Below are 12,530 nucleotides of genomic sequence, written 5' to 3'. Positions count from 1 at the left end.
CTCCACAGCAGTTTTTTCATTTTACTCCTTGTTTATCTCGATCCCTTGTAGCTGTCCAAAGTAATCCTGATGATTTGCAACTAATTTTGACATAATCCCTGAGCCAAGGACTGCTGGTATTTGATTCATCAGTGTGCATCATTTCATTAATTAACCAGCTAATCTCTCAGCCCTGTGCTGGCAGTGAGGAACAGCCTCTTGATGTTTTATGGGTGAAACTTCCCACTAGATTAGATCCAGCAGAAAGTCCTGCTCTGGGCTCACCCAGCTGGAGAGTTTCAGTGGGATCCCTCTGCCTGAGGCTTGACCACCCGGGAGCTGCAGGGTGTTTCCTTCTCCACAGGCAGAAACGCATTTTCAGTTTTCCATCCCTGGATTTCACATGGAACCCACAAGATGTATGAAACAATAGCAGGTTACATCCTGAATGGCGCCTGTGGCAGTCCCTGTGTCTCAGCCATGCCCCTGCTGGGATGGACACAGTGAACCAGGAAACTCCGAATCAGCAGCTGCTCGCTGCACTGCTATGCCTCATCAACAATTAGTTTTTGTTGCGAATTTAATAACGACAAAAATGTGTCAGATGGATGCTCCTAGAGAGTGAAACATCACGTTAATGGGACGGAAAGGGCTTCCTCAGACAACTTCCCCAGACTCAAACAGAGTGTGGCAGAACAATGATGTTCAAACAATCTTTTTCCCTCTGTTTGTTGGTCCAACAAACCTCCCAGAATGGGTTCATGGGTCAGCACCTGATTACCGGAAAGCAGCAACACAACTCAGTAGTGACTCTGACCAGTGGAGGTAGCATAGAAAAGGAATTCAGCATCATATTACATGGCTTCATTTCCCTTTCACTATACAGGGCATAGTTTCACGCTCCGGGGTGTCCAACAGCACCACCTTCCGAAACTGCTCTTGCAAAATAAGGTTTCTTGTTATATTCATAGAAAATTCTGTAAAGCAAAGAAATCCCTCGCTTCCCGTCAGAAACCACTTTGCCAGCCAAAGACAGTTCATATTTTTCCTGATTAAACATTTTACTTTGCTGCTTTTGATCTCTTTTGTGAGTCCTTTCAGCTGTTTGGGATGGGGGGGGGTGGGGGGGGAATAGCAGGAAAGGTTTGTTCAATGACACACCACTAAAAACTATGACAAGGTCTAGTCATAGCACTGCAAGGCAGGGGCAATCAAAAAATTAGTACCTACTTCCTTCATGATCTGTAAGCCATGTGTCATTTCTTTCTGAAAATCAGCAAGGAGTGTCCAAAATAAGTTTCTGTCCCCCCCAAGCAGTAAATAATTTGCATCAGTTCCTCTAAGCACCTAAAGCAATACAGATTTTTCTGAAACGGTTTTTTCACTTTCTGTTCCTTATAAGTAATTAACTGTTGCTGTCTTTCCTTCTTGTAAATTCGACCAGCTTCCAGATGACAGAACAGTCCCGAGTGCTGGGGACCCTCTTCTTCAAGGTCTCATGGAATCACAGAATGGTTTGGGTTGAGAGGGACCCAAAGCTCATCCAGTTCTCCCATCTCCAGTAGCTGTTAGCATCTGTCTGTCCTGCCCCAGCCACTGACAGCAGGGATTGATTCCCAGATCCACTGCAGTGCAATTCCCACCGCAGCAGAAATCATCATCAAACCCAAACTCACCCCAAACCAAACCCATCTGCACTGGCAGATCTACTGATGGGACACTGGGGTGTTTCAGAGCTTGTCTGGGTGGGTTCAGCTAATGAAGGACAGTGACTGCAAACCTCTTCAGATGTAATCCCTCTGCTGAAGAGTCAGAGATGAAGAGAAGGAGTTCACTGGACAAAGGGATAGAATGTCCTGGATGAAGGGATAGAAAGTACCCTCAGCAAGTTTTCTCCTCAGTGTAAGAAAGGAGCTACTGCAGGGGATCCAGCGGAGGCCACAGAGGTGATGAAGGGCCTGGAGCTTCTCTGATGAGGAGACACTGCAGGAGCTGAGCCTGGTTAGTCTGGAGAAGCCTGAGAGGGGATCTCATCAATGCACACGAATATCTCCAAGGAATGCCAGACTTTTTATGGTGCTCAGCAACAAGACAAGGAACAACAGCCATAATCTAAAATTCAAGAAGTTTCACCTCAACATGGGGAAGAGCTTTCCACAGAGGGTGGCAGAGCACTGGAACAGCTGTCCAGGGAAGGTGTGGGGTCTCCTTCTGTGGACATTCCAAACCCACCTGCTCTGCATTCCTGTGTCCCCTGCTCCAGGTGACTCTGCCTTGGCAGGGGGGTTGGACTGGGTGATCTCCAGAGGTCCCTTCCACCCCCAACCATTCTGTGAATCTCTTGAAGGCACTGAGATATTCTTATCATTGTTTCTCTGCCCCCAGAACAGAGCATCACCAAGTTAGAACAGTCTTCAGACTAAAACAACTCCAGTAAAAAGCCCAACTTCAAAACTACTTTACCTGAGGGGAAAAAACAGCATCACAATATTTGTCCCTGCCAACCCCTTCCCAAGCGTGTGAGGCAATTCAAACCCCACAATAATTTTAAAATATTTCCTTTTGTCTTGTTGGATCTGGCAGCAGTTTTGCAGCCCAGGGCAGATAATTTCCATCAGCAAACCCGACCAGAGCCGTGGTGCCACCACCCCGAGGGCGCTCATGGCTGTGCTGTGGTTTCCCTCCAGCGGCAAGAGCAGTCAGCTGCAGCTTTCCTGCGAGAGACCCTCCCAGCAGAGCAGGCACTGAACTACCCACCAATAAATGCCATTTTACTGCTGCCAGCCTCACTCCAAATATCCTTCTGTTTATTTCTACAACACACTTGTATTTACACAACATTTTTCTGTCATTTCTATCACTTATATTTGAAACATCCAGAACTTTATCTGCATTATTTATTCTTGCTTTGCTGAATAGATACATGGCTAGAAGGTAACATTCATCCACAAATTTAAACATGACAAAATATGTGATAGCCCAGAACTACCTCAATTCCTGCCAAAGCCTTTGTTATTTTAATTGTTAATAAAGTTCAAAAGTTCCCATTTCACTGCCACAACTCTGAGATTTGAAGTGACACTGGGTTTGAATTCTACAACCAGGGGAAATAGGAGACTTTGTTAACATGCGGCTGACCTTTAAATTTCATTAAGAAAAAGAAAATTTAGTAACATAAAATTTCCCAAAGTCTATTGATATAAAAATTACCTACAGGGTACAACCTTCCCACTTGCTCCTACCAGGGCCATTAGGACTCAATATCCAATGTTTTTATATCTGGAGTTTTTTTGTTTGGTTGGTTTGTTGTTTTTGGTTTTTTTTAATTCCTTTATTTTTTAAACCAAACCAAATTTAGACAAAGTGGTTTTATTTTACACTCTATTTTACAGCAGCTACAGAAGATTTAAAATTGATACAATTTTTTAGGTTAACCACTTATACCCACTACTCGCAGAGAGTGGAAGTATTAAGGAATTTTTTTTTAACCCATCTAACTTGATTAATTTAAAAGTTTAAAAACATTAATTCCTTCTTCTTGGAAAGCAAATCAGCTACTACAGGCACATGGAAGTACCAGCACTGAGTAAAGAATAAAGCCTTCTTAGAAGCATGTTCAAAAAAAATCCCACCATGGTGGATGATAGAATCAGGCTTTGGGGCACACAGCAGATGAGAGGGAGCTTCTGCTCACCATCCACCAGTGGAATTTGTCTGTAGAAAATGACCTTTTCAGTATCTTCTGCTACTGGAAACAGTGACTGCTGACAAACCCCAAGTACTGAATGTGAATCACCTCTTCCAGGAACACCAGTGGGGTAGGGATGGCCTCCTTAGCCAGCTCAGTTCCATTGTGGGAGCATTCCTGGGGTTTTTCCATGATCTGGTATTACCTGAAGGGCTTATAAATGACAGCTGCCTCCAGGATATAAAATTTCAGCCTAAGAGTAGCCACAGGAGAATTCAGAGGATAAAGTAAGTAAAAAATTAACTTTCTTAGTTCTAACAAAGTTCTGCTTTGTCTCCTGCAGTGAGACCTTTCAGGCTTGATCAGTTTTGTCAGAAAACAACCTGTGCTGGAGCTCAGCTTGTAATCCAGAGACAATGCTTACAGGGATTTAAAGGAACTTCCCTCCTGCTCCTGCTCAGCAAGAGCCAGAGCACAGCCACTGCCTTCTGCTGGCACAAAGGGCTTCCTGCCCTTTCTGCAGGTGGGATCAGGACCAGAAGAAAACTTGGACTAATCGCTTCCTCTTCACATCACTGAGGCACTTGGGGCACTTCTTCACCACCTGTAGAAATCAACAAACAAAACACACGGCGAATGTATTTATTGTGGAGCAAATGCCATAAATGGAGGGAGCTTTCATGTGGGCAAATAGTGACAGGATAAGGGGCAATGGCTTTAAACTGAAACAGGAAAGCATTAGATAAAATTTTAGGAAGAAATTCTTTACTCAAAGGCTGCTGAGAGGCTCTGGCACAGGTTGCCCAGAGAATCTGTGGCTGCCCTAGCCCTGGAAGTGTTCAAGGCCAGGTTGCATGGGGCTTGGGGCAGCCTGGTCTAGTGGAAGGTGTCCCTGCCCATGGCAGGGAGTGGGAGAAGATAAGCCATAATGTCTCTTCCAACCCAAACCAGTCTGTGAATCTCTGATATTAAATATCTCTACCACATTTTGTCCAATATGAACTACAAGCCACAGCAGCCACATGTCAGTCCCTGAGATCATATCCGCTGTTTGCAACCTCACTGTTGCCACACAGTCAATTATTCTTTGGTAGTAAAAAAAGGGAGAGAGGCTTTGTGGCACCATGCAAAGTGGCACCTGCCTTTACAGCACCTGTCCCAGCTATGACACATCTGGAGGACTGAAATACAGGAACGAGGAAACGTGGAGCTGCAAGACCTCTTGTGAAGTACAGTTGCACTTCTGAGTAAAATCCTGTCAAGGGGCTGATGAGTTCCCTGAACTCCTGGCACAGATGACTAGGAAATGTCTCCTGGGCATACCCGGACATGGATAACATGTGTGGTCATTACCAAGAGTTTTGTAGGGGAACCAAGTATATTTATTTCTTCATAGCATCCCACACCTTTCTCATTAGCAGCACAAGACATGAAGACACATGAGGCATCATTTCTCCTCTCAGGTTTCAGTTTACTTCTTCACTAATCATCAACTTTAAAGTCATTTGTCTTGCAGATGAATCCCAACTGTTCTTCTCATAGCTTGCAAATAACTGGTAAAACTGGTCTCTTTATTTCAAAATGGAGATAGTTTTTTTTTAAGTAATCTCTGGGAGGAGATTGCCAGTTCAGGAGGCCTAAAAAGATGGTCAGCTACATCAGTGGCACTGCACAGCCTTCCCTGCAGTGTGGAAATTCATCATTAGAATTATAGAGTGGTTTGAGTTGGAAGGGACATTAACATTCATCTCATTCCATACCCATGCCATGGGCAGGGACACCTTCCACTATCCCAGGGTGCTCCAAGCCCCATCCAACCTGGCCTTGGACACTTTCAGGGATGGGGCAGCCACAGCTTCTCTGGACAACCTGTGCCAGGGCCTCCCCACCCTCACACGGAACAATTCCTCCCCAGTATCCCATCTAACCTCTGGCAGGGGGGGGAGCCATTGCAAGAAAAGGTGCAAACTGCAAAGTAGGCTCAGGAAGTAGGATTTTAGTTCTGGAGACATTGACTGAAATATCCTAAATGGAAAGGGAGAGGAAAAGTCACTTTATCTCCCAACAGCCAGTGCTTTGCTGAAGGCAATTTTAACTGTAACATTTAATTGTGAAACTTTAATTATTTGCCCATATCCCAGATAGTACAAATGAGAATAACTCAGTCTTCCTGGAGGACCTGCAGGAATAAACGATGCATTTAAACACTGGGAAGCAGCAACAGAACCTCTTAAAAAAAAAAACCACACCCCAAAGCAGTATATCCTGGTCCAGTCTCTGGGAGGCTTCTCCTAACACACTGAGTCACCCAACATGCTCCAGCACTAAACGCCCTAATCCTCCTTTAGCTGCAGGGAATTATCTGCTCTGCTTCTCCAAAAACTTCGAAAAGCTTCCAAAATTATTCACCACTTCTCCCCACCACTCTTTCACCAAAATAACAAATTGGACAAGATCACAATTTGCAAATCCCGTGCTCTGAGTCACTTCCTTGGTGGTGATAACATGCACCAAAGGGATTTTGAGCTGAAAAATCAGTGACTAAGTTGTTAGGAAGGCAAAACAGTTTTAAATGCAGCCCTGTCAGAGGTGACAAAGCCCAATCCCATCTGATGAGAGTTCAGAGTTTGGACATGGTTGCTCATTTCCTGCTGGTAAAGGTGTCCTTATCCCAAACACATGAATAGGGTTGACTGTCCAACCTCCTCGGGCATGAGTGGGAATGGGCATGGATGTGGTAGGACATGACTCCTCTGGGACTGGGTTCAGAGAAACACAGGATAATCTTCCTGTTTGCAGTCCTGTGCTTCCCTCTCAGCTGCATGACCAGCACAGCTCTGCCTCATCACTGTAGAAGCATCTCTGCAATCAGCCCAAGTCATATCCTAAACTACAAGGGGATAGGGGAAGTTTGGACAATAGGAAGAATTACTCCATGGAAAGGGCAGTAAAGCACTGGAAAAGGCTGCCCAGGGAAGTGGTGGAGTCACCACCCCTGGGACTGTTCCAAAAACATGTGGCTAAGGCACCTCAGGATGTGGTTCTAAGGTGAACACAGTGGTGCTGCTGGGTTGATGGTCGGACTTGATGGTCTTTAAGGTCTCTTCCAACATTACTAATTCTCTGACTCTATATTTGACTTTTCATTAACCAAACAACACCTGGATCACACAATGAGCCACTTAACACTCCTGTAATGCTCTCCTGTAGAGAACATTAATCACTACAAAGGTATGTTTGTCAAAAAAGAGATTAATCAGGTAAGTGGCAAATATAAAAGTGGAAATCATTAATAATATTATTCAGGTAAGTAGCAAATATGGAAATCACTACTAGCAAATGACCCATGACTCATTTCCTGAAGCATGGTTTTGCATGGGATATCTAAATAGAAGAGAAAGAATACTTCCAGTTGGAAGAGACATACAGTGATCCTATAGTCCACGGGCCTGACCTCTTCAGGGCTGAAAGAAGTTATGGCATTGTCATATTAAAGAGCATTAGGGCCTCTCTAGGAAGCCTCTTCCAGTGTTTGACCACCCTCTTGGTATAGAAATGTCTCCTAGTATAAAGGCTGAACCTCACTGATAAAAAGCTTTGGACAGTTCCCATGAATCCTGACATTAAATCCCAGGGAGAAGAGCTCAGCTCCCTGTGTCCTCTCCTCAGGAAGCTGCAGAGATCCACTAGCTCACCCCTCACCCTTCTTTCTCTGAAGCAGGCAAGCCCAGAGTCCTCAGCCACTCCTGTCAGGAGGTGCATGCAGCCCTTTCCCTCCTCTGGACACCCTCAAGTACCTGAATCTGAAACACAATCAATCTGGCAGGTCAGACTACTTTAATCTCTGGTCTGGGAAATGTACAATCAGATAAAGAAGTGATTGATAAAAAATGAGGCTGACCAAGTTAATGATCTATGAGCGATGAAAACACACATTGTCTTGAGAATTAAGAAGAAATCCAGACCATAAAATGACCAAATTCAAAACAAAAACCAGAACAGGGCAGTACAGTTGCTCAATATACAACAGTTCTAATTTTGTGGATTATTAAACTGATGAAACAACAAGTTCCATCTTACTGGTAAAAGGAGTGAATTTTTCCCCCTTTATAAGGTCAATATTTATTGCCTGAGATAACATAACCGTGCTGTGGGATGCTGAAATGCTTGGCTAACCAAAAAAATTCCTCAGGGACCTCATTCAGTCCTTAAGCAACTCAAGTCTCAAATGACAAATATTATGAACACATGCTTGCAAAATTCTTGTCATGACTTTGTTGGAGCCCTTTCTGCAATGAAGGATGTTGCCTGTCAGATATTCACCCCCTTCACACTTCAGCACAAAAGGAAAAACTACCTATTCTGCAGTAAATCTGACTGCCCCATCTGCAGCAAACATGAGATGACTTTGTTTGACTTTCTTGTGCTTTCTTAAGTATGTTCTTTAAAATCCAATACTTTTGGATCTTAAAAGAAATACGACAGAACAGACTGAGAAGGAAATTCAGTTGAAACAGCTATTCTGAATTCCCTCCAGCAGATGTGTCTGAGCCATCAGTCTGGACATTACAGAATAAATCCAGAGGAGGCTATTGGGTTAATCACAGGGCTGAAGCAGCTCTGCCATGGAGCCAGGCTGAAAGAGCTGGGAGTGCTCAGCCTGAGAAGAGTGTGGGGAGACCTTAGAGCCCCTTCCAGTGCCTGAAGGGACTCTGAGATGGAGAGGGCTTTGGATAAGGGTCTGTAGTGACAGGACAAGAGGGAATAGTCTTAAAGAAGAGCAGGGTTGGATGGGAAACTGGGAAGAAATTCTTCCCTGTGAGGATGGTGACGCCCTGGCACAGGTTGCCCACGGAAGTTGTGGCTGCCCCATCCCTAGAAGTGTCCAAGGCCAGGTTGGATGGGGCTTGGATCACTTGGGATAGTGGAAGATGCCTCTGCCCATGGCAAGGGGGTGGAATGAGATGAGCTTTAAGGTCTCTTCCAACCCAAATCACCCTGATCCTATGCTAATTCTATATTCCTCTTGGACCAACTCTGTCTTGACTGTTATATTTTATTTGGATGTCAGTCCAATATTTTCTATGCTGAGCTGACAATTCAATGTCTTCTTCCTTAGAAAAAGACCTTTCTCTGTAACTTGGAATAACTGATTATTTTGTACTTGCTTATAGATTGACAAGCTGAAGAAGTTTCTTTTCCTTCTGAACTGTTTTTGGATATTCCTGAGCTCCATTGATCAGCAGCCTTCTCATCCCATATGAATGTTTAGAAATCCCTCCACCCTTGCATTATTCTGGTTTTGAAAGTCTTTTAACCCCTGGCTGCTGGATCAAATGTTGGGTAAGATGCTCCCAAACCCAGGCACCCTGGGACCAGCTACACCCTCTTACCTAAAGAATTTCAACCACCAATTTACTCAGCTGGAAAAACCAACAAAGAGGATGACACAGGCCATCTCTGAGAATTCAGAATCACAGATGGAGAGAATCATTTGGTTGGGAAAGCCCTAAAGGTCGCAGAGTCCAGTGGTTGACCTAGTACTACCAAGTCCACCTCTATACTACACATCTTAAATCCATCCAGGAATGGTGACTCGACCACTTCCTTGGGAGCCTGTTGCTTGTTTGCTGCCTTCTCACAATACAGCTCTACAGTAGGATTTCGATGGGGAAAATTATGAAATTGAGAAAGAAAAACATTAAAATAAGAATTAAAATATAAAAACCCCCCACAGGTTTTCACGTTGACTCCATAGCTTGTTGCCTATGTAGATTTAGACAAGAAAACACATGGAGGCAGCTCGGAAAGATGCAAAGATTTAAAAACCCCAGCTTAGGGCAGAGATCTGCCTTCAATCCTATTGCAAACCATAGGAAACAATGGATCTAGTGGTAAATCTTCCACTGGCATTTGGGTGTTCTTTTTGGAAACAGAAGAATTCTGATTCCAGACTTATTCACATCATTCTCCTGAAAAGCACAAAATTCCCCAGCTGTTTTGGAAAAAAAAAACCAAACTAATAAACAGGAGAACCTTTAAGAACTGCTTCCAGCACGTTTTGCAGCAAGTGAAGTCACATAATGGGCATTTAAAAGGCACATCATCCTCGCATTTGCAGTTAGAGCAGTGGAATCTTCCTAGAACAGAGGGGAGGGTGAAGAGAGAAGAGAGAAAGAGAGGGAGGAAGTGACTAAATTCCTGTAATCACCTGCAAAATTCTCATGCACCCACACTTCCAGTGCAGTCCAGAAAACAATGACCATGAGCGTAATGAACTACCTCAACAGTGCCCTGCCACATTATTTCTCTCAAGTGACCTCACAGTTTCTTGATGCTTCAGATCTCGGTAGGAACTCGGGTTACATCCTTCCTTTACAAGGAAGTTGTGAAGAAAAAATCCCTAAAATTCTCAGGAAACTACTACAGCATTGTGATAAAGACAATGAAGCACTTGGAGAGCACATGCAAGGTACAGAAAGTACAGATTCTACTCAACAAATCACACCAATCACACTGCACCTGAGCAAACACAGGCAGGAACCAGTGGTTTCATACACCATCAGTCTTAGTCTCATTTCTGTAATTTATCTTTATTCTCAAGTACTACAAAATTACATCCCAAGCCTCCTCTGTACCTACCACATTCTGGTTCCATCTCTAAGGGAAAGATGGGCACAACTCCAGAGTCTGTGGGTGCTCTCACATTATTGGTTTCTTTGGACACTTCAGTCTTTGGCAACTCAAATTCACTTTTCTGGCTAAAGCAGAAGGAAGAAATCTTACTCTGAATTTTTTCTGGTGCCCCACTCTTAGAAGGGGCTGTGCCTGGGGAGAAAAAGAGAAAACCAGTGTATAAACCTGTATCATGCAGAACAAACACTCGGACTCCGAAAAACACAGCAGGAAATTCACTCAGTTGTTATTGTATAAGAAGAAAAACGAATTTGAAGAACACGGTTTTATGCCATAGGGCTTGGCAACAAGTATTTTTGATAGATACTAACACATTGAATATTACTGAAAGAGATCCTTTCTATTGAAATACTTCTATGGAAATTCTTCTTACAGAATAGCCTTGATCCACTCCTGCTCCTATCCCACTTAAATGTAAAAATTCTGCTTCCACCTTTAATACACTTCACAGTTTAAACATGGCAGAATTATAACTGATTTCTTTCTTATTTCCTTGCACTTCCCCATCTCATGTTGCCTTTTATCTTACTCCTGTTTGAGTGTGGTTTTTTTAATCCACTGTAGAGATAACCAATGGCTTTGATTCTCCTTGACAGGCCTCAGGCAGGGAGCCCTACCCCAGGAGAGGGACTTTTCACAGGAGTGGAAAGTGGTAGGACAAGGGCAAATGGCCTTAAACTAAAGGAGAGCAGCTGTAGATTAGAGATTAGGGAGAAATTCTTCCCTGTTAAGGGTGGTGAGGCCCTGGCACAGGTTACCCAGAGCAGCTGTGGCTGCCCCATCTCTGCAAGTGTCCAAGACCATGCTGGAGAGGGCTTGGAGCAACCTGAGATAGTACAAGGTGTCCCTGCCCATGGCAGAGGGTGAAACTGGATGAGCTTTAAGGTCCCTTCCAACTCAAGCAAGTCTGTGATTCTGTGATTCTAAGGCTGTTGAGCCCTACCCACCATAGTAATAAGTAAGATTCTAAACTTCTGACAACTGCTTATTCCCTACCTTGTACGTAGCTGATTCCTTTTGTGCAGTTTTCCAAGCTCTGGGGTTTCCCTTCACTTTGCTCCAACTGTTGCAGTTGCTTCTCTCCGTCACCACAGACCATTCCAGTCAAATCCTTACACAGCTTTCTGAACTGCTCTTTGTGGTGAGGACGCACAAACATGTAAAACCCTGGCCAAAAGAAAATACAGTCAAATGCACAGGAAAATCAATACCTGACCATGGAAGACTTGCTTTGGAGGAAAGAAATTCTTTGGAAGTAGAGTAACATCAATCAGATTCTTCAGAGTATCCTCAGCTTGGTGGAACACTAGATGCTTTTGTGATTTTTATAATTACGGGGTTTTCCTTGCCAGAAGGCAAGATGAGTATTAGGTATTGAAAATAATCTCTATTTATCTTGAAATCCTTCCACTCTCTACAGCTCAGAATAAACACCCACCCCAGTGCTTCACCTAATGAGTGATCTAAGAACATCAGGTATACACACAATATATTCCTCTCAGGAAGGAAATTTCTTGTTATTGTTTGGTCGACAAGGATTCACAACACACATACAGAAATTCTAAGCCGCCCCAATTATGATTTACTGCCAAGCACAGACAATTGTACCATGAAGTCCTCTGAGGTCAAAATATTTGCTCAGTAGAGACAGTGACTGTCAAGGAGCGCTCAGGGGAGGTTATGACTCACGGTGCCACACAGCTCATTTTCCTCCCACTCTCCACTTTGCTAAGACTAATCTAACTAGTTAACACACCATAAAAAGGTATTCTCTCACAATTGGTGGACTATGGTATCTATTCAAGGTCAGTAGACTATTTATTGTTATCTGCTATAGATAACAAACAAAATTCGGTCAGCATTTCCCAGCATACACTGAATGCATAATTTCCAGCAGAAGAGTCACCCCAGAGACATGGGAGAAGGTGGAACTGAGGTGTAACATCACACAAGATACCACCATCGAGGCAACCAGGATCAGCATTTAAAAATGCCTCTTCTTCTGCTTCTTTTAAACAATTAAGTCAAATTTCAAATTGTAAAAACCTGTAGCTCCCTAAATCCTTCTATCACTAAACCCATGAAAAGAAAATAAAACAAAGCACTTCTGAGAAAATAAATTATGACACAGTTCCTGAAATATTTTCAGCTGAAGCTCTGTAGAAGA

The 12,530-nt window shown here is 43.6% G+C and overlaps 1 protein-coding gene across 1 annotated transcript in view; it reads right to left on the bottom strand.

Annotated features, from left to right (window-relative positions):
• Window positions 1–2,764: 2,764 nt before the first annotated feature.
• The window catches only part of RTEL1 (regulator of telomere elongation helicase 1), a 46,607-nt gene continuing 36,841 nt past the window's right edge, over window positions 2,765–12,530 (bottom strand). Inside the window, exons 33-36 of the mRNA XM_066330786.1 lie at window positions 11,360–11,530; window positions 10,310–10,495; window positions 9,704–9,807; window positions 2,765–4,271 (exon numbers count right to left, since the gene is read on the bottom strand). Coding sequence (XP_066186883.1) covers window positions 4,197–4,271; window positions 9,704–9,807; window positions 10,310–10,495; window positions 11,360–11,530 — 536 coding nt within the window. The 3' untranslated portion in view covers window positions 2,765–4,196. The remainder of the gene's footprint in view (window positions 4,272–9,703; window positions 9,808–10,309; window positions 10,496–11,359; window positions 11,531–12,530) is intronic.

Source organism: Sylvia atricapilla, chromosome 16 (assembly GCF_009819655.1).
Source record: "Sylvia atricapilla isolate bSylAtr1 chromosome 16, bSylAtr1.pri, whole genome shotgun sequence".
In the NCBI taxonomy this organism is placed as follows: Eukaryota; Metazoa; Chordata; class Aves; order Passeriformes; family Sylviidae; genus Sylvia; species Sylvia atricapilla.
This window is presented reverse-complemented; position numbering and strand designations above follow the sequence as displayed.